Source organism: Scomber japonicus, chromosome 11 (assembly GCF_027409825.1).
Source record: "Scomber japonicus isolate fScoJap1 chromosome 11, fScoJap1.pri, whole genome shotgun sequence".
In the NCBI taxonomy this organism is placed as follows: Eukaryota; Metazoa; Chordata; class Actinopteri; order Scombriformes; family Scombridae; genus Scomber; species Scomber japonicus.
The window spans coordinates 20832502-20853710 of record NC_070588.1 but is presented as its reverse complement, the minus strand read 5'-3'; the positions used below and the strand labels follow the sequence as shown (position 1 = coordinate 20853710).

General features: G+C 36.7%; 2 protein-coding genes across 2 annotated transcripts; one reads left to right on the top strand and one right to left on the bottom strand.

The window, feature by feature from the left end:
* Window positions 1-1375: 1375 nt before the first annotated feature.
* lamp1b (lysosomal associated membrane protein 1b) lies at window positions 1376-7764 on the bottom strand. Its single transcript, XM_053328422.1, has 6 exons — window positions 7426-7764; window positions 4951-5132; window positions 4737-4865; window positions 4477-4543; window positions 2927-3094; window positions 1376-2817 (listed from the first exon to the last, which is right to left on the bottom strand). The coding sequence occupies exons 1-6, from the start codon at window positions 7484-7486 to the stop codon at window positions 2678-2680; spliced, it is 747 nt and encodes a 248-aa protein (XP_053184397.1). The 5' UTR covers window positions 7487-7764; the 3' UTR covers window positions 1376-2677.
* Window positions 7765-11398: 3634 nt separating this feature from the next.
* On the top strand, window positions 11399-19742 carry LOC128367778 (T-cell surface glycoprotein CD3 zeta chain-like). Its single transcript, XM_053328426.1, has 7 exons — window positions 11399-11592; window positions 16247-16341; window positions 17492-17527; window positions 17681-17704; window positions 17799-17858; window positions 17939-17968; window positions 18796-19742. The coding sequence occupies exons 1-7, from the start codon at window positions 11529-11531 to the stop codon at window positions 18883-18885; spliced, it is 399 nt and encodes a 132-aa protein (XP_053184401.1). The 5' UTR covers window positions 11399-11528; the 3' UTR covers window positions 18886-19742.
* The last annotated feature ends 1467 nt before the right edge of the window (window positions 19743-21209 follow it).

Below are 21209 nucleotides of genomic sequence, written 5' to 3'. Positions count from 1 at the left end.
ATGGCCCAGCCCTACTTCTGTGATCAGCAAGCTATTTTAAGTTGGGTGTCTGAAATGTTGAAGCTTCTAAATTTATGTCTGTATTTTTGATCTTTTGTTGAGGGTCCTGAATAATCTGAATCATTTTGCTGCTATAGATACTTCAAGATCATCACACCTCTTGCCTTGTATTTTAAATCTGTCATGTTTATTACCCTTAGCAACAGTTGTGAGGATCTTACCTGCACTCAGTGTCCACTTCTCTTTATGAACAAAAAATAAGATGTTTTGAATGTTGGTGTGGGTACTGCTGACTTAATTTACAGATCTTGGTGTTAAACTCTTTCTTGTTAAGTCAAACCTAATAATTGTCCTTATGGTTCTTCTGAATGAACTGAACTTAAAAACAAAAAAAACCCATCTTTGACAAAGAAATGTAAGAAGAGATGTTCATTTCAGCAATACGTGATAGCCTTAAACAGCTGCAGGGCCCAGAAACTTCCTGTTACTGTGGATGATAGACTGTATGTGTGTGTAAATAAATGTTTCAAACAGTTTCAGACAAAATGCTTGTTCAGATTTATATTCCAATTGCAAAAAAAGCAGTGAAGGATCAGGGAGCTGGTCCAGAGGCAGGTATTTGCTTTCCTTTGCCAAGTAAAACCTAGAACAACTTAAAATCTTCAAATTTGAAACAAACTAAAGTAAATACATTAGGTTTATTCACATAATTCGGTGAATTGACTTCTGGTGAAAGGCCCTATGTGCCTGAGGACAGTCAAACACCTTTGAACCACCCTCCCCCGCACTGCATGCACAGGCAGAAAAACTGCTTGAAAAGAAAAAAATTACAATGAGCCAAGCACTGTACTTTGATGTCTTAGCTGCATGTACGCCAACAGTGATAAATCCAGTCAGTATGGAGACACAGTTTCTGAGACCTGTTGGCAGAAAACAAGCGTGAATGAAATCTACTATAGTTAAACTTTATCTAAACCTCAGACTGAAACTGTGGGTTAATTAACAAGGAATTGGTAATCATTTATTCTTTGCACAACACAGTTGTAATTTACCCTCTGATATGAACAATGTGTATACGCCCATTTCATACAGTAAGTCATGATTTTGTGACAGTGAGCCAGCATGCACAAAACCATGACCCTGAAACTGAAGCAGCTAAATGAATTCAGCCATTATTATCATTTACACCAGTACTTTTCCTACTGACATGTCATAATGTTGTTGAATTACTGCAATACATTTACAATGTTCAATACTACAATTACTCTTAAATGCCGTTCCACCATTTCTAATGAGTCCAAACAAGCGGGACTGACCAGGAACAGGTTTGACTGATGGAACTGACTAAAGGCAAAACAAAAAGACAAACAGCCACTGTCGTTCACTTTTATTGACCTTTGACGCCTTTAGAAAACATTTCAAACAATCCATTAAAACCACATTAAATCACTACATGAGTATTTAGATGAGAGAGGGGAGGAGAACATTAAAAAAAAAACATAAATATCTGTACTTTCTCCTATCACATCAAACAATGCATATTTATGGTAATAACAGTTCTGTACATGAAGGCTATGTGAGACACAAAGAAAATGTCCCAAACATGGCAGCACACAGTGTCAGTGAGTGAGTACCTCTGTGGTTATTGGCTTTACTTTAATCCCATCTCTGTTACAGCTGGGAAGGCACTGATGAACACTGACCAGAGCATTTTGGCCATCTTTAAATCATTACACGGGGCTGTTTCTAACTACTCTAGTGCAACTTCTTTCCCTACAGCAACCAAAATCCCAAGTGGGACCTTTCAGGGATAAAAAAAAAAAAACAAAAAACAAAAAAACAAACATAACCACCCAGTGGAATATAATAAATCAACACTATTACGTTCCTACAGTGATGTCCTGAGCTTTTTATCCACTGAAGCCAAATGTGCTATTTTTATAGACTGATTAAGCAATCCCTGGTATGTGTGTGTATATATTGTAACAGCAGAATCCAAAAGGAGTGGTTACTATCCCCTAAAGGAATAGTTTTGTGAAATCCTCTTCCTCACACATCCTCATGAAGAACAGGTTCGTGTTTGTCGACGGTGGTACAACATGTTCTCTAGAATCTGTTTACTTGAGCTAAATGTAGAGTTGCAAAATAAAATGTCAGATGTTTGCTGTGTGGCGTTAAGCAGCCAGTAATATTCCCTTTACAATAACAAACCTCCTTAATGTCGAGACCACTAAAATAGTTATCCGATAAACAGATAAACAATAAGATAAGCTAGAGTATTAATTCTCTCAAATCCCAAAATCCCTCAAAATTCCTTTTCACAGAAATCATAAATAGTACAATACAATTAGAGGACTCATGGATCCTCTGCTATACATGGTACCGGTTAAGAGTTTTTACTTATTACAATCTTTCAACAAATTCCCTTTTCTTATGAAAGAGCAGGTCAGTTCAGAAAGCATATGAACCTCCAACAAACTCCACAAAGTGATAATGAATAGTGTTACCGATGAGGGCTGAGGAGAAGCACACACACACATACACAGAGGCAGCAAGGAGTCGAAGGATGGAGGGATATAGGGAGACAAAGTTGAGTGTTAAGTCTTGTAACAGTGGTTAATTGTAAGGGTGGGATAGCGCACTCTGGCCTCTGGAGACATGTGAGTAACACGCCGCCTCAGATGGTTTGGTAGCCAGCATGGCTCCTCTTCCTGCCAATGAGGTAGGCCAGGAGCACAATGAGGACGAGACCAGCTAAAGCTGCTCCGACTATGATGGGGATCAACATGTCATCTTCATCAAGCTGGCACTCCTCAGCTGAGAGAGAAATGAGAAGACGAATTAGGACCGAGAGGCATCAGATTCATTGAATCCCATTTTACTCGAGGGTAAGAAAATCATCTCTTTAATTTCAGAATGTGTCTACCTGCTCCAAACTGTTCTCCAGCGAGGCCGAAGGGCTGCACCTGCAGCTGGAAGGTGTTGATGGACAAACTTTGAGCTACATCAAGAGTTTGCTCTTCACGACACATGTACGAGAACCCCAGGGTGCCTCGCAGGTAGTCCAGACTGCCATTTTTGGCTGAGAAGGGATCTGTGACCGAGGGCAGAACGAGGAACGAAAAGACAAGAAAGAAGATTTTGATGTTTAAAGAGATAAAACCAAATGAGAAAATCTGAAGAGAGAAAACACACCGATATCAAAGAAGATAAACTGAACAAATGGATGATGGTAGAGAAGATTAAATATCTTTCTTTTTAGTTCTCTCTTTAGAGTCACATTAGAAAAAACTAACAGATACAGACTTTCATCCCCTTGTCTATCTTTCAACTTAGCTCAGAGGAAAAGACATTTAAATTTTTTTTATATTTATACTAAAAATGCTGGCTTTAAATTCTTCTTATTTCCGTACTCCACATTCTTTTGTATTTACTGGTGTTTTTATATGAAAATGTGTTCATGCGCTTCTAGTTTTTATCCTGTGTTGCACTGCTCAAAAACCAGTTGTCTCTTGAGGAAAAATAAAGTAAAGGCGGAAGGAAGTCTGCACATTGTAACTCCCAACGCAGGTATAGTTTAACGGGATATCAAGACTGACATTTAATAAAGTAAGTAATTGATTGATATAGGTGGTGACGAAGTGTTAACTTTAGTAATTTTATCTCAATATCCATCTTTACTCTTCATCTCGTCCTGCCCTTAGAGGCTTATACATAAATGTGTTCAATCAAATGTGATTTAGGGCATCTGACTAACCCTAATCATACAAAAGACCAAAGTTTCCACTGTAAATTGATTTTTTATTCAAGGTTGCCAGCTATTTCCAGTGGTTTCAACTATATCTCCCAGTCTTAGTCAGCAGATGGAGTTATTTAGCTGACTGTAAAGGTTAACCAGGTAAGATTATTTTGTCAAAATACCTGTTTGTTTCTTTTTCGATGTCTTAGACTTGAATGAATCAGCACACATGAGGCATTTAATTCCATTCTCATTGCACATTAATCATGTAATCTAGATCACCACCAAACTAGCTTCTTGTTTTAGGTTATATGTGTAAATGTTGTTTGATCACCTGTCTAATACCACTCATGCAATTGTAACAGATTCATTCACAAAAACTGAATATTTCATAAAGGTAGGATTTATTGCAGAGCTGCTGTGTTTGATTACATTATACTGGTGTTATATAGTTTCAGTGTAGATTTTATGCACCAAGATCAAAATATGTGCTTAGGCTAAGAAATAAGGGTCTGTAAAAATTATATTTATTGTTTGTTTTTTTAAATTAGAAAATAGTGTCCCTTCAGTGTAGAAATTAAAAAACACATTTTAACACCAAATTACTGTTACTTATAGTGCAGTATATGTTGTCTTAGATGTATTTGTTTATGTTACAGTTGTGATTATCCTTCAGTTAAAAACTGAACAGCAGACTGAACATTAGCATGCCATACTGGGAGGAAGAGTGCACTCACCTTTCATGTCTGGTAAAATAGCCGACAGAGACACCTCACTCAAGTGGTACTTGCTGGATGTGGTATTCTGGACAAAAAAAGTCAGTAACAGAACAGTCAAGCAGTTTACTTTAAGCACCAGCTGCCATCTAGTGGTTGTTTCAAGAAGTACTAGATGAAACTAAAACTGCCTGCAAGTTGGCAAGTGGATCATGAGGATAAACTTTTTTATGCACAGGGTTTAGAATTACATAACAGTGAGGGCAGACACGGTGATTTACCAGGGAGAAGAACATGGTGAGGTTAGTTTTCTCTCCATCCGTAGTGAGTCTCAGGGTGGCGATGTCTGGGCCACATGAACCAGAGCTCTTTGTCAAATTGGGCTGAAGGTTCACAACCTCCTGCACAGTCTGTACATGAATGATGTCACATTTAGTATTTCAGACATGTCAAAGTATTCAGACAACCACTGAGTGTTTTTGAATTTATAAGCACCTTATTCAGGGAGGTAGAATTGAAGGTGATGTTGAGCTGGAGGCCCATGGACGCCAGTAAACAGACAGTGCCATTGCTGCTGCTGACATTATAGTTTCCCCTCTCAGGTCTGCTGGGGTCCTTGTGTGGTGGAGCGGTCACTGGCGGGGCAACAGTCGCAAAACTCTGGTGCAGGGCGGCAGCTGCAAGAGGTATTCAGTTATTAGTTAATTACTCCAGACACCCGATATGTTATTAAATAATGTTATGTTTCAGTTTGCTTCATTTCAGAAGGTTTTTTTGCACATACATCCCCATTTCTTTCCAGCAGTGTTTATTTCATAATCAAAGTCTGCATCTGTTAATCAAGACTAATTTGCTGTGGCCCATTTATTGAAAACTGACCTACTAATTTAAAGCATAAGTTCATATTTCCCACACTGCTATTTGTACTCTTGATTTACGTACAAATTAAGACAACACGACTTCATGAGTGATGAAAGAAAATAGTCAGATCTTCTAACTGATAATAATATAATGCAAAAACACAACAAGTAATGCAGCATCTGATAATAGAGCTCTGAGGCTTACAGTGACCACATTGCCAGTGAATCTCACACACACTTGGTGGGTTGTATAGAGTAGTTTAAGCACCTCTGTTGCTGAAACAATGAATAAAACACACATGGACAATTCTATTCAAGCAGTCTTATACTACATTCTGTGAAGTCCATTTACACAAAGCTGCTGGTTTAAGTTTGCCCAGGTCAGCAACATAATGAAGCCTATTTTCTTCATAAAAAGTCTTTTTATTTCTAAGTCCAATGTTTTCTATCAGTATTAGACAAGACATTTTACTGGAAAACTAGAACCACCTGGGCCACAGTAGGAGGACTGAACAAGTGATCTTACATTACCATAGGTTTACCATTTGAGTCTAATGTAGATTTTACCAGCAGATGGCAATATACATTAACAACTAAGAGTCATGTGATACAGAAGTTACTTGCAGAGGTGCAAATATATCATTTGCTAAATATACTTAAAGTACTCATTAGGCAGTGAAATTGTTCTTAAAGTCAAGAGGATATGATCACATCCCTGGTCAATTTGTGAACCTACTTAACAATATATGCCTTTTAAAATTTTATATCAAAATCCAGTTTTCTTCCTGTAAAACAGTAATGTGTGCTTATGTAGCCTTCAACCAACTAATTTCAATCAATAATATGACATCCACCCGATCTATCAATCTTCAATTTTTAGCAGCACAGAGCAGCAACACTGTTCAATGTTCAAATCAAGTTTCCCCCACGCCTGTCTACCCTGTTTCACTTGGAAATATGTCACAATACGGAAGTAAGATGCTTTCAAAATGCTGTTTCATCTGGACTTTATAGAGGCACAGGCCAACTTTAGACAAGAGGTGCAGTTTTCTCACCCTGAGAAGAACTACATGGCCTGTAATCTTTCCAGTGATTGATCCCTGATAATGTCGTCATTAGTTATCTCAGTTTCAGCTTCAGACTTCACATTCCTAACAGAAAGTCTGTGTTGAAAACTGGAGGCGTGAGCTTAGAAAGGAGTGGGCATTTAGGCAGGACATTATGAGAATTGTAGGATCCCAAATTTTTGGGCTTTAACCCAAACTAGTCATGAACAGACGAGAAACTCTCAAAGCGTATGGGAGTGACTTACTAAATTACTGGAGCCCCTCTTACTGTAGGCTCAGTGACTGGATATAATGTATTTACTTACTTCCCACCACTATTTTATTATTAGACCATTTTGATGACAGAGTATCAAACTAATGGGATTTTGATTTTAACCTCTACACCCTGTTCCTCTCCTGGTCTCCTCCAAATATCTTAGCACAGGCTATTTACCTTTTATTTAAGATGACACAAAACTGAGTACTTTGTCACATTAGTTGAGTCAGATTTTGAGGTACTTGTACTTAAGCTGAGTATTTCCATATGATGCTACTTTATGCTTCCTCTTCACTGCATTTCAGAGGTAAATATTGTACTTTCTACTCCACTACACATATTTGACAGCTTTGGTTATGTTTCAGATGGAGATTTGACACAATGGATAATATGACAAGCTTTTAAAAGACAAGATTAAAGATAAACCAGTGTAACCAGTAACATGGTACACTAATGCTTTAGTATTAATGATATAATGATGTCATATCATATATAATATATCGGTCAGAGGGACCAAACCACTACATTTACTTCAATACTTTAACTACATAATACTTGTGTATTTTTACTTAAGTGGCATTTTCCATGCAGGGCTTCTACTTGTAATGTAGTATTTTTACATTGCTGTACAGGAGTATTGTACTTCTTCCAGCACAGCTTAGGTAACGATGTTGTTTTTCTGTTTGCAGGTTATCTGTGACCTTCGGAGTTTGTTATTGTAATTTCACGATTTTGCTGGTCAGGTATCCGGTCAACTTATTGTCCGATAAGACAAACCAATACTTACCTAAAATCAACTGTAACGTTACTGTGAGGCACCGTGACTGGACACCGCTGATCTGCGTCATGTTTCCCCAGTCGTCTCTCCGGTGGTTTGAGCGCTTGTCGGGGCAGAAATCACAACAACAGGACAGAGAGAAGCTAGTCTGTGCTAAGCTAGTGTTAGCCTGAAAACAACAGTCAGAAAACAGTAACAGTAAGAGCGAGCTCACACAGCGACAACACTAAACGCTGCTACTCTCAACAAAATCTAACTATGTCGTGTCTGGTTAACTTCTCCTGTCTGTGAGTGCCGGCTGTGAGGTGAATGTTTGTCGACTGAAATGCTTTATCATCGCACCACTGCAAAGACTGACATCTGGCTCACGTGACACACGCTTTAAGAGAGTCACGTGGTGGAGGGCTGCTTCGAGTTCACATTTATCAAGAAATACTGCAGAGGTAGAAGAAGTATTCAGAGCCTTTGGCATCAATAGAACAATGTAAAAATACATTTTAAAAATAATTACAAGTAGAGGTCCTGCACTGAAAATCCTACTTTAGTAAAATAACATAAGTTTTAGCAGCAAAATGTAGGCTAGTTAAAGTAGTAGAGTAAAAGTAGTTTGGTCCCTCTGACTGGTATATTATTATGATATAATTAGATTATTAATACTGAAGGATCAGTGTTAGAGCATGTTACTGTTAAAGCTGCTGGAGGTGGAGCTAGTTTACACTACTTTACATACAGTTACCTAGTTTAGTCCAGGTGCTCCCAACCTATGGGTGGGGGCTCTCCAAACGTCATCAGATAAATGTGAGGGGTGATGAGATCATTAATGGGAGAGGAAAGAAGAAAAAGCTAATTTCTGATCCACAAATCTGTTCTCAGATTTTGGACATTTTCCTCTAATCTTTATTTTGGTGAAATATTGGATCAGTTGAACATTTATTGAAATGAGAAGTTTAGAGGGGGAAATCACCATTTAGTAGAGCTGTTAACAACTCATAGAAATCTGAAATGTGACCCAGATTACATACTACTTTTTTTTAAGACGTCAAAAGCCAAAAAGGTTGGAAACCACTGGTTTCATCTTTAACAATGTGTTGTACTTTAAAAGCTTGTTATATTATCCATTGTGTCAAATCTGAAAAGTAACTAAAGCTGTCAAATAAATGTAGTGGAGTTGAAAGTACAATATGAGACAATATGTCTCATATTTTTATATACAAAACACAGGATCTGTTGTACATTATTTCAGTGTATATTAGATCAAATATTAAAGTCAATTCAAATGTATTATATCCCAGTTTCATTGTTCATCTATTAGTTGCTCTCCTAAGTTACAGTCTTTTTAGTATTAAATACCCGCTTTGTGTTTTCCCAAGCAGTGCTGTCTGTCTGAGCCGTAAGCTGCCCGGGCACAAACACAGCAACAAAACCATATGCAGCTCACAGCACATCTATTTGGCTAACTAACAGGGTCCAGTAGATGTGGCCATCTAATTAAAGGTCTTGTGAGGTCTGGCCTCAGTCAGATGTCCCTGAACATTTCACACTCTGATGTCAAAATTAAGTCTCCTCTCTGTGCAACTTCACTCGACCAGTACTCTGCCTGCAAGTTTCCTTTAGTGTCACAGTTCAGTGTGATTATGCAACACTTTGGAGAGAGAAGTGGTCTCTTGTCTGTAACCCCTTCCTCTACACAAACACTAACATCTAAGTATCATAAGGGCAACTTATCTTTTGACCTTTTGAACAGTCACTTAAACAAGCTGGTACTGGTTTCAAATGTCAAATCAATCTCTCTGCTGCCTGCTGGTCGACTATTCACATTTCGCTTTTTGATTGACTCTCTGCTTCAGATCTTTCAGTTTAACCTGTTTGCAGTATTTTTAGATACATGTAAGTGACGCAGATTGCTGCAAAGTTTGTTTGATCCCTTAAGTGCGTCAGAACAACATTTACTGGTTTATGCTTAAAAATAAACAAAATTCACTTTAATTAAGATTACTTGCAGGCTATTTTCCTTTGCCAGGCATTATTGTCTATCTTATAAAAGAATCCACTTATAAGATCATAATTTGCAATACAAGACTTAGTATGAGCTTTGTGCAAATGTTATGGTTTGCAAGAAGAAGATAATATTTTAACCCACCCTACTTTATATAGCATTTGTAAGCAGTATAGCACTTAATAGTTAGAAACACACTGTAAAGTAGTTGTCAGTCAATACAAAGATATGTGATGTATGTTTGTTATTGCATTTGTCAAGAGAGCTACAACTTATCCTGTAAAGCTTCCAAGCTGCTGTATGAGCAGTTTATGAATGATTTATAGTAAAGTATAACGTTGCTGTAATCATGAATAATGATATATGAGTTAGAGTATGTTAAAGCATGAAGAAATCATTTACATGCAGGTTTAAAATGTGTTAAGAACTTAATCAGAAATACTTATAATGTCATTTAAAAAGCTTACAACTTTGTTATAGTATGATATAAACAATTGGTAGTTAACAGATTATGATATTTAATTCAATAAATTTTAATATTCACTTAAAGGATCAATGTATAGCACTTAGTGCCATCTAGTGGTAAGGTTGCAGATTGCAATCAATTGAAAACCCTTCATGCTCCCCGTCCCCTTCCAAGCACATCAGAGAACCTAACCACAGATCTCCAGAGACACGTGAAAGGCTCTCTCTAGAGGCAGCATTTGGTTTGTCTGTTCTTGGCTACTGTAGAAACATGGCGGCCTCTGTGGAAGTGGACCTGCTACCTATGTAGATACAGTATATCGCTGTGAACACACAAGAGTTGTAAAAAGCAGCCTGCGGTGAGTTGCCATTTGAACTCCTTGTAAACTCGTCTTTGGTGAAGTGCGGCCAAAAAAAACGTTGAGAATAGTTTAACTTTTTGCGGTGAAGTGCGGAGAGAGAAAACCTGCAGCCAATCAATACACAAAGTAGTCTGACATGTCGAAGTATGTTTCAATGAATATATTCCCACCCCAAACACATTTAACAATGGAAAATAAACGTATTGTGACTGTTTCTGCACATCACATAGACAACTATACAACAATGCATTGTACAGTTTAGAGATGCAGAAAAGAGAAGCTGTACGGACAGAGATCTCCAGTCTGCTCAGTGTGACTAGTGAGTTTTAAACTGAGATGTTAGAGTTGCATGTGGATCAATATTTGGATAATTCTTCTGCTTCAAATTCAATACCCACCTCAGACACGCAAGTGATGAAACAGGCTGTTTATGTCGGGCAGATAGGTGACATCATGAACACTCACCGGGCCTGTGATGCACCCACAGACGGGCAGAGCAGCACCTTTTACTCCTCAAATAAACCAGAGCAACAGAAAGAGCAACGTCTCTCTCAGTGGTGCTAAAAAGCTAAAATCAAGAATATTATTTAGAAGAATTCCTTTTCCATTGAAAAAATAAAGTTTAGTGGGATGACATATCTTTGGCAACATCTCACTTTAGACAACATCAGATATGTCAGCAATGTTTTTTGGTTCACATTGGTAGTTTATTACTGCGGCACACAGAATGACAGAAATGAAAGGTAAATGCCCCTCGTGTCAATCTTCGATGTGTTCACAGCATAAAGGGCTCGTTCAAAAGTAACAAAATCACAATGATTCTTATTTTCAGGTGATTATACTTATCAAAACACATTTCTGCCATGTTCGCTCTGCTAGATGCCACTAAATTCTACACACTGCACCTTTAAAATTTTAATAGTTTACTGAATTTATTGAAAGACCATCTTTTATTTCACTGCCGGATAATAGTGAAGGTTTGTTTTAAAACAGGTGATCTGCTTGAACATATAAATCATCGTTGCTGTTGCGCAATCAAAAAGAATATACAAAGCAGCTGAACATGACGAAGTCACTGAACGTTTCTGTGGGTGTTGAAGCTTGTACGATGCTTTGAAGTACACACAAGCAAGTCTCAGTCCACAGGCAGCTACTCAGTTCAGCCACTTCCTTTGATCAGAGTGAGGTGGAAAAAAAGATAAGGGTGAGGCAACTGAAAGCAACCTGGGGCTAAAGAAAGAAACAGCGTTTCCACAGACAAAGAGAGAAAGAGACAAGGAGGGAGAACCATGAACACACTCAGGACAGGTGTGTTTTTGCTGTTCGGGTTCCTGGTGCCTGTATCCTGTTCAGGTAAGTGATGCAGATCTGAAACAGCTATTTAATCATTATGTAATTCACTTCATTGACTTTGACAAAAGGCCTGAAATCTTTGCACACATGGAAAAAAGAAATCCATATCAGCTAATTGGTATTGGAAGGGGTCTGCAGGCATTATAAGAATTATGGTGAATTTATTCATTAAAACAGAAATCTTTGTTGTCTTCCGTGACACAGACCATCTCCACTTAGATAAAGAGAGCATTCAACCCTTTACATTAAGTTTTTGCTCTGTTCTTTATTCACTTTTTGAATAACAGATCTTTATATAAAGGAAAAGGTGAATCACTTTGCTGATTTCTACAAAACAAAAATAGCAGATGGAAGCATTTTGTAATGGAAAAAGTAGACCTGTGTTCTTAGTCATCCAGATTGTGAAAGATAATGGTCTATATTTGGAACATAGGAAACAGTGATAGAAGATTATAATAAATGATTAATACATTTAATATGCAAAACCTTGTTGCTCTAAAAACATCCCACACAGCAGCAGCATGTTGGTTATTATACTCTATATTATATAGAACATAAGAATGTCTTTTTTTTCTCAGTCTGCATCAGCATGAAATATAAAACAATTTGATTTCCTTCGGGTCAAACGTTTGAGTTTTCATCGGCAGACGTTTGTGTGCATTTGATGTTTCCCAAGCTTTCTACTTTTTGCTTTGTGGGAAAAAAAAAACGTTCAAATTACATTCAAAATATCAAAAAGATATTTCTTGTCCTGTCATGTATTTCAGTCAGATTCATCATGATGAAGGGATTACAAGAAATCATATGCATAAATGAATAATCTTCCTCCAGACATTATACTGTGTGTGTTATTTTCTAGAGTAAGACGTTAAAACATCAAAACTTCCGCTGCGGAAAAGCCCACTGTGAAGTCAGGCAGCTGCAGAGAACATGTTGATATATTTGTCCTTTTGAACAGCAGGATCGCCTGATTTACTGATAGGTGATATATATCATAGAAATATCATAACATCACGCCAAGTAAGCAATAATCATTCAGTATTGATCAGGAAATGTGCCATGTGTTAGCTTGAAGACAATAACAGGCCTCACCCCTCAGCATACAGCGGCCCTGTTAAATAAGTTTTGATGACTGAAGATATATTGATTGTGTATTATCTTGTTTCAGCTCTTTAATGAATTGAATGAAGTCATTGTGTTTACACAGTGAAATGGCTATGGCTGCAGCATTTCATCATATGATGAAAATATTATTAGCATTGTTCCGCTTATTATACACACACATTTCAACCTGACATCTTGGTATATCTGAAAACTTTAGAATTAAAAAAATTAAATGTGTGGGGGGAAAATGCATTTAAATCAACAAATCTACTGGAAGGCTGTTACTTAGTACTATTTGTAAAAGAACAGTTTGACATTTTGACAAATACGTTTAATCACTTTGTTGACAAAAATTAGACGGAAAGATTGATACCAGTCTTCACCCACCTGGATAATGATTTGCTTATCTCATTTTTAGCATGAAAGTGAATAAGTCTATTGAAGGATATTATAGATTTTATAAAAAGGTTATTAAAAGAGTTTATTAACCTATGTGTGCTTAAAATTCAAAACAAGATATAGCAACAGTGAAAGGTGAGCAGAAGAGGTTTTAAGCCAAGCAGTTTTTTTGGAGACATCAGCACAGTGGGCCTTCAGTAATGCTAACAGCTGAATTTGCCTTTTTGAAGTATAAAAATAACCTATGTACCATGTTGCAACTTCAGATCATCAAAATTTGATGAGGAAGTGACAGTCTCAATGAATCCCCACCACCGGCTACGTTGTAACAACAAGACTTTTTTCCAACCGCACAGCAAGATAAATGAGCCTCACAAAAACCACAAAGCAGCCAATCGCTCTGACAGGAAGGTGCTTGAAGTACTCAACTGCAGATAGTGTCTTATTTCCTGTTTCAGGGGACTTGCTCAATTCTCTCAAGTGCTATTTTCCATCCCATGTTGCTAAATGTATATCCTGTGTGTCATGTAAAAGATTCACACACACACACACACCAGGGGGCCCTGTATGTTCTACCTTTATAGCTTAACCTCTTTTTACAAACAGTATCGTAGCACATCTCCACTATTCAATTATGAGACATTATATTATAACATACTGTATAACATAATATTCTGTATGTACTGTATTTTCTAATATATAATACAGCTTATCACAATAATATTTTGTATTTCTATTATAATATTTAATTATTATATACATATTAGACATTACTGTATAATAATATTAGCACACTTATTACATATTATATATAACACACCTGCATATATTTCCACATGTTTTAATATATCCAAAGTATTTATTATTCATGTATTAATTCATTTATACATATAATAATATTTATATAATGTATAGGGTTAGGGTTACATACACTATAGCTACTTGTTTCTTCATCAGTTGCATCACTGGACTCATTCTTTCTGGGCATATAATGTATTTACACAACTCATTGATACAGTCTGAGCTATTATAATGTATAAATATAATAATCTTAATTTCTTATTTAGTTTTGTTTTATTGTATTTTTATAATTCAAATAGTATATTATTTGTAAAGCCTGTCTCTCCTGCTGCTGTAACATGTGAGGAGATGTATATGTTTTTAGAGTACAAGGTTTAGTACAAGGTAGTAGTACAAGGTTTTAGATCCACAATTTTACTCGCACAAAAAAAAATAAGCATTGACAAAAAAAAAATTAACAACAAAAAAAGTTGAAGCATGAGTGATGAAATCCTCTAAAATTTGAGATACATGTACACAACAAACATACATACATGTTTCACTCTACAGGATAAAGATACACAAACAGAAACTCGTCTGCAGGTTGAAGACATTCTCTAAAACTCTTTAAAGACACTTGATTTGTACTGGACATCAGTGGATATATGTATATATAGATATTATATTCCTTATTTATACAACAATGTCATTTTATCATATTTGTTCTATTTAAATAGTTATCTGGCTCGTTACCATTCAGCCTGTCTCTCTTTCTGCTGTAATGTGAAGAGTTAAAGCATCAGTTAAGAAAACTCTTAAAAGTTACTTTTCATTTTCAAACTTTTTTTTTTGCTTTTGTTTTTTTAAATTTTGCCCAAACCAGCTCAGGTGCAAAGGGAAAATTAAGCAAATACAGAAAAATAGTGGAGTTTTGTGTCTTTTTAAATCTGATTGTTACACCTGAAAAACCAAAATCTATTATCTATCTATCTAGGTTTATCAAACATTATATAGAGTGATTGAAACATCTGAGACCAGCAGTAAATTAGCCACATGAAGACTACATTCATCACATGATGAGGAGATCTCTGAAAGTGTTTTGAGTGGTTTAGCGTTTGAGTAGCAAAGTCTGTGGATGATTTTAAAATGAACGGTATCTCAGCTCACTCTCCCAGCTAGTCTGAAGAGGGGAGGGTTAACAAACTGTAGCACATCATATAAATATGGTACCATATTTGTGATTTATAAATTAAAAAATACAATAACAAATTCCTTTCCAAAATATGTTAGGAAGGCAATATTTCTCCCCCTTTTTAAAAAAAAATAAATAAATAAAGATTTTAGGGAGCATTTTTTGCATTTATGAGACAGCGGAGAGTGAAGACAGATGGGAACTAGAGGTAGAGAGAAGCGGATGACATGTGGACGTCGTGGTTATGTGGTGTGCGTATTTACCAGCAGGCTATCAGGACACATCTTCTCTATTTCTCTTGAGTTGAGTAAGGTCATCAGTTCTATGTATCTTTTTTAATATTATGATTCCTTTGGTCCCAGAGTAACAAAAGGGAAGTCTCTATAAAGAGGTGCAACAGCTGAGACAATAATGTAATGATAGAATTTTCCCAGCATTGACTCTGCCTCATGACAAGATGGGAAGTGATGAATGATTCTGAATGTTTGCCTTTAACTTTGCAACTAAAAGAAAAGAATTAGAAGAATTAGTCAAGGATTCAAAATAATCTTCAAGGGGAAATTGTTTTAAGAAAAAAAAAGTTCTTGTTATCCAGAGAACACCTAAAGTAATATTTTTGTCCTTGTATTTGTTGAACAGATTCTGCAAAAGGCCCTGTCTCATACCCCTCAATAAACTGAAACAAGGGCAGAGAGTTTTAAATATAAGAATGTTATCAAATTAATAAAATTGTCTTCAAAGTTAAAAATATTGAAATACTGAAAACAACATAGTCTATTTCACCTGATCACAAGCTAGTCTCTACTCAATAATGATTTTGTCTCAGAGTTGCAATACTGTACTCACTTTCACACACACACACACACACACACACACACACACACACACATACTCACACAAACATTTGCACAATTCATTTATATAGCTGAATTGAAGTGTAAATGGTGCTCATGTTTGGATGTTGTTTTGTGCTGCTGTAACATAACATGGAGATTAAGTCTTATCTTAAACCTGAATCTGTAAACTAGATATCAGTGGTTTCCCTCTGACATGTGTGTAGAGGAGGAAAAGTCTCACACAACATACTGAAAGACCTAAAAAATGACTAGAAGTACAGAGCTTAGTTACCTCCCATGTCTGCCTGCAGTAGATTAACTCTCTCCTCCGTTTGTCCCGTAGAGCCTTTTTTTAACGACCTGGTCATCTGCTACTTCCTGGACGCATTCCTCATGGTTTACTGCATCACCGTCACTGGTTTCTTCTTTAGAGCAAAGGTGAATTCTTCTTCTTTTTTCACATGATCAAAAATCTACAAGCTTTACGTCTTTTGACTGATCAGACAGTGTAAGCAATTTGAAGTATCTCACAATAAAGATTATTAACACATACTGTATTATTCTCTCTCTCTCTATTTTTAACCACATTTTGCTTTTTTTTGATTATTTGTTAAATCTATAAAATAGTTTTTGCCCGACAAACAGTCCATACACCAAATCTATCCAATCTACAATAATATAAAACTTTTTTTTTAAATAGTTAATGTTTGACATTTTTGCTCAATAAATTACTTTTATCAACTGAGAAATTATAAATCTTGTGTTGACTAATCAATTAATCGGTTTAACCTTCGTGTCGTCCTCCCGGGTCAAATTGACCCGTCTGTTTTGACTGTTCTTTCTTTCCTCCTTTCCTTGCTCCCTCCCTCCCTCCTTCCTTCTTTCCTCCCTCCCTCCTACCTTCCTTCCTTCCTTCTTTTGTCCGTCCTTCCTTCCTTCCTTCCTTCCTTCCCTCCTACCTTCCTTCCTTCTTTTGTCCGTCCGTCCTTCCTTCCTTCCCTCCTACCTTCCTTCCTTCTTTCCTCCCCTCCCCTCCTTTCCTTCCTTCTTCCTCCCTCCCTTCCATCCTTCCTTCCTTCCTCCCTTCCGTACTCCCTCCTTTCTCCTTTCCTTCCTTCCTTCTTCCTCCCTTCCATCCTTCTTTCCTTCCTCCATCCTTCCTTCTTTCCTCCCTCCCTCCATCCTTCCTTCATCCTTCCTTCCTTCCTACCTTCCTTCCTCCCTTCCTTTCCTTCCTCCCTTCCATCCTTCCTCCCTCCCTCCTTTCCTTCCTTCTTCCTCCCTTCCATCCTTCCTTCTTTCTTCCTCCCTTCCATCCATCCTTCCTTCCTTCCTTCCTTCCTCCCTTCCTTTCCTTCCTCCTTTCTACCTTCCATCCTTCCTCCCTCCCTCCTTGTCTTCCTTCCTCCCTCCCTTCCTCCCTTCCTCCCTTCTTCCTCCTTTCCTTCCTTGACTCGAGGACAACAGAAGGGTTAATAGACTAAATAATTGGTTATTTGAACAACAACAATTGATGGATTAAACAGATCTGAAAATAACACAACCCTGCTATACAATGTCAATTAATGGAAGTGTTTGTTCTGTTTAGTTTGCCAACCTCCCAGCTGAGGAAGTTAAAATACCGGTAAGTGTCCGCTTGTTTTAACCTCACAAAATCTTCTCATTAGGACTTTTTTGACTGTTTATTCACTGATATGAAATGTGTATGTGTGGATGCTTGGATATGTGCATTTCAAGTTCATTTCAGTTCACTTTCTGTATTTTTCACTTAATAAAGCAGGACACTAATGGGATTTACCAGGTAAGGAAGACTCTTACACAATTTCATGACTAAATCATTTTTACCTGCTGCTCTACTGTTGGGTCTGTATTTATTAGTATATTTTCCACTGTAGGAACTTGAGAGACCAGTGGATGCCGATCCTTACCAGGTGCTTGAACCATCAAAAAGAAAGGTAAGACACTACTTTTGATGTACCTTGTCACCTCTTTTGGCTCTAAACTGTCACTCAACCTGTTTTTTTTTCATCTTTAGAAAAAAGCCAAGAAGAAGAGGAAAACTGAGGTAAGGAGGCATATCACTCGCATGGGAATGTGAATAAAGGAAGGAAAATGAATAGTATTCTAGACATTATATGTAGTGCAGCATGACAGAGGATCACACATGGGATAATATATTATATTTCATGTACAATGAAATATAATATGTTCATCTGTGATCTTTTTATAAAGGAATTGAAATGATAAACTGTCCTCTTTAAAGAGTAAAACTAATTCTAATAATTTCAACAATGTAAATTTAAACTTTATAAAGGTAAATTTAACTTTAAATTGCATTCATATATGTATATTTATCTTGATGATGTCCTGTAAAGACAATCTGGTAGGATGGTATAACAGCACCAGTGATTGTGCAGGGATACAGGAACTATACCATCACTCATTTGGTGACCAACTCAAAAATCTTTTGATCTCAGATTGTAAAAAAGACAAACAATAGCATCATTGTTCTGTGAAGGTAACTTGTTTGGAGATAGAAAAGAGAGGATTATTAGCATGATGAAGTGTTTTCTTGTGATAACCAACCATCGTATTGCAGGACTTTAGTATCTTGTTTTTAACCACATCTAACAAAACAGCCAAGCATGTGCCATCATGGGTTGAAAGTCCACAGGTTTTCTTTTTTTTTCTTTTTTAAAGACCCAACAACAAACAAACCAAAAAAACAGAGGGTGATTAAATTGTTCAACACTTTCATAGAATAACACATGAAGTCAGAGAGGAAATAAGCAGAGGTTCTTCAAAGCAGATGTGTCTCCCTCTGCTGATATCAGAGTAGAAAATAAATGGCTGATCAGTGTAGAGCTGTAACTTTGTCTCTCCTCTCTACAGACTACCCAACCTGCGGCCATAGAAATGGATGTTTTTGAATCAATGGTCTCCACTTCTTCCACTGCTCCAAGTAGGCGTCCTCCTCAGTGATTTTCTGCATGGTCACTTGTGTTGCAGGAAAGTGTTGTTAATGTTGCTGTAAACTGCTGAGCTCTCATCTACAGCCAGGAATAGTTCATCATTTCTCATTGTTACTGTTATATGAGACAACCGACTCCATTTATGTGTGTTGTTTGTGTCTATGATAATAAATATGGATTCAGAGCTGATGGGAAGCAATAAGATAGCTTAGCTTAGCATACAGACTGAAATCAGGAGAAAACGCTTTAAAAAGTTTGGCTTTTCCCAAAGTTCAAAAACAGCAACAGCTTGACAGGAAATAGATATAAGGTTGGTTCACAAGAGGGAATGTTTGCTGAAAATAAATCAGTCAAGTTCAAGTTTATTGTTATTTAAAGCATACATTCACATATATAACAGAGTGAGTGATGACATTTTCTGGGGTCAAAGTGTAGCTACAATAAGTAATAGTGCAAGACAAATAATTAAAGAGAGCTTAAAACAGTAGGGTATTTAAATTATATTTTATATTAAGGCATTACTGTTGAATGGCCTTTGGGAAATGTGGGAAACAAATTTTAAAATATGAATATTTTCTTATTTGAGCTAGCCTCTGGAAATATCTTCAAAAACAAGAAAAGTATAAAAAGAAGGTTTCTGTGGCTGGAATATGTGAAAAAAGGCTAACTTTGTAAGATACATGCTTGATTTGATTAACTTTGACTGATGATAATAGAAGAATGATTACAGCAAACAAAACCTATTTCAATATATATATATACATACACCTGACTGATTATTAGACTTGAAGCATTATGAACCTGTCATTTAACAAGTGCCCTGTAACAAAAAAAAAAGGAAAAATACATTTCCCAGTTATAACTCTGTGTCCCTGCATGGGTTTTTTCATTCATCTCAATTGTTCAGTTATATCTATATGCTAAATATATGTAATAAATATATGTAATAAATCAATCAATAAATGTTTTTCAGATGTTTTATAACTGCTCTTGTGCAATTTTTAGTGCAATACTGCGAGTGACCACCAGGAGAAAATGGCATCAGGTCTGAGCACTCTAATACAGTGGCGGTTCTAGACCAGTTTTAATGGAGGGGCCAGATTGGGGCCAGCTATTTTACAACCTCAGTACAAAATCATCGTCATTTTATTATTAATGCAGACTCTTCGTTGGGGAGCCACGGGGGGTGCGTCCAGACTCAAGAATTACAGGGGTACTTGCCCCTGTTGGCCCCTCCCTAGAACCACCTACTCTAATATTTGATAACTCCTTTTGAACTGGGCATATACAATCAAATAATATATACTATATCTCTAGTCAAATGTGATTTTGGGTGACTACAGCTAATAGCACCCATCATACAAACCTGCAGCTCCCTTTGGTGCTGTGTCCATTGAACCACACTAGACACCTTCAGTGGTCCACTCAAATGTGAAGGATTTGATTTGGGAAAAATACGCCCCAGTAAAGCTAAAGATGTACATTCACTAGAACATGACTCTAAATTGAATCCACAGCTATGTATTATAAATCGTTTAATTGTATTGGCTAAATTTCATATTCATAAAAGCAAATTTACAGGTTAAAAGCCTAACTGTTGGTCAGGGGGTCTAACGGCATTGATTCCATTTTTTTGTAATCTAAATACTGTAAAAAAAAAAAAAAAAAAAAAGTTAGAGAGCAAGAAAAAATAAGATATTTGTTTTCCAGTTTTTAACCAATACTTTAAACTCATAAATGTGTTTAAATGGCTACTGCTCCCTCCTGTACATCATCATACCAGTGTGCATCTTCATTGTGTAAACCACCTTCCAATAAAAGTCAAAGCACATGTCAAAACACTTGAAAATGGTTTAATGATGTTTACAACAAAAGAGAACTGTACATTTACAGTAAAAGATTATCTTTATATGTGTATAAAAACAAAACAAAACAAAAATACAGCAGACAAATGCATCAAAATCTACTATGTATCCTGATTCACATACTTAAAACTCCTACACAATCTTTCAGTTCTATGCCGCCATGACTGGAGGCGGGGGTTTTGTAGTCAGATCAGAGCGGTGTCCCTCTGTGTTATTAAAGTCCAGAACTCTTTACAGTAGAGTTCTGTGAAGTCAATTATCAGACTTATCAGACTGCAGAATAAGAAAAAGGGAGAAAAAACGGGGGACACATTCCTTTAGATGAGCCCAAGCTTCCAATGTGAGTAGTTAATGTTTTACAGAATGCATTTTCTTGAAATACACAGACGTAATATGTACATGGTTGGCGACCTTTTTTTTTTTTTTTCTTCCTCATTTTTCTCTCTTGTTAAAAGCCATGGTCACTTGG

What these genes read in the sequence shown, in the direction of transcription:
- lamp1b (XM_053328422.1), bottom strand. Translation starts at nt 7,486, where the DNA reads ATGACGCAGATCAGCGGTGTCCAGTCACGGTGCCTCACAGTAACGTTA. An exon ending in ATTCTACCTCCCTGAATAAG is followed by an intron (nt 4,866 to 4,950) that starts GTGCTTATAAAT and finishes ATTCATGTACAG; the next exon opens with ACTGTGCAGGAGGTTGTGAA. An exon ending in TATTTTACCAGACATGAAAG is followed by an intron (nt 3,095 to 4,476) that starts GTGAGTGCACTC and finishes CCTCGGTCACAG; the next exon opens with ATCCCTTCTCAGCCAAAAAT.
- LOC128367778 (XM_053328426.1), top strand. Translation starts at nt 11,529, where the DNA reads ATGAACACACTCAGGACAGGTGTGTTTTTGCTGTTCGGGTTCCTGGTG. An exon ending in TTGAACCATCAAAAAGAAAG is followed by an intron (nt 17,859 to 17,938) that starts GTAAGACACTAC and finishes TTTCATCTTTAG; the next exon opens with AAAAAAGCCAAGAAGAAGAG. An exon ending in AGAAGAAGAGGAAAACTGAG is followed by an intron (nt 17,969 to 18,795) that starts GTAAGGAGGCAT and finishes TCCTCTCTACAG; the next exon opens with ACTACCCAACCTGCGGCCAT.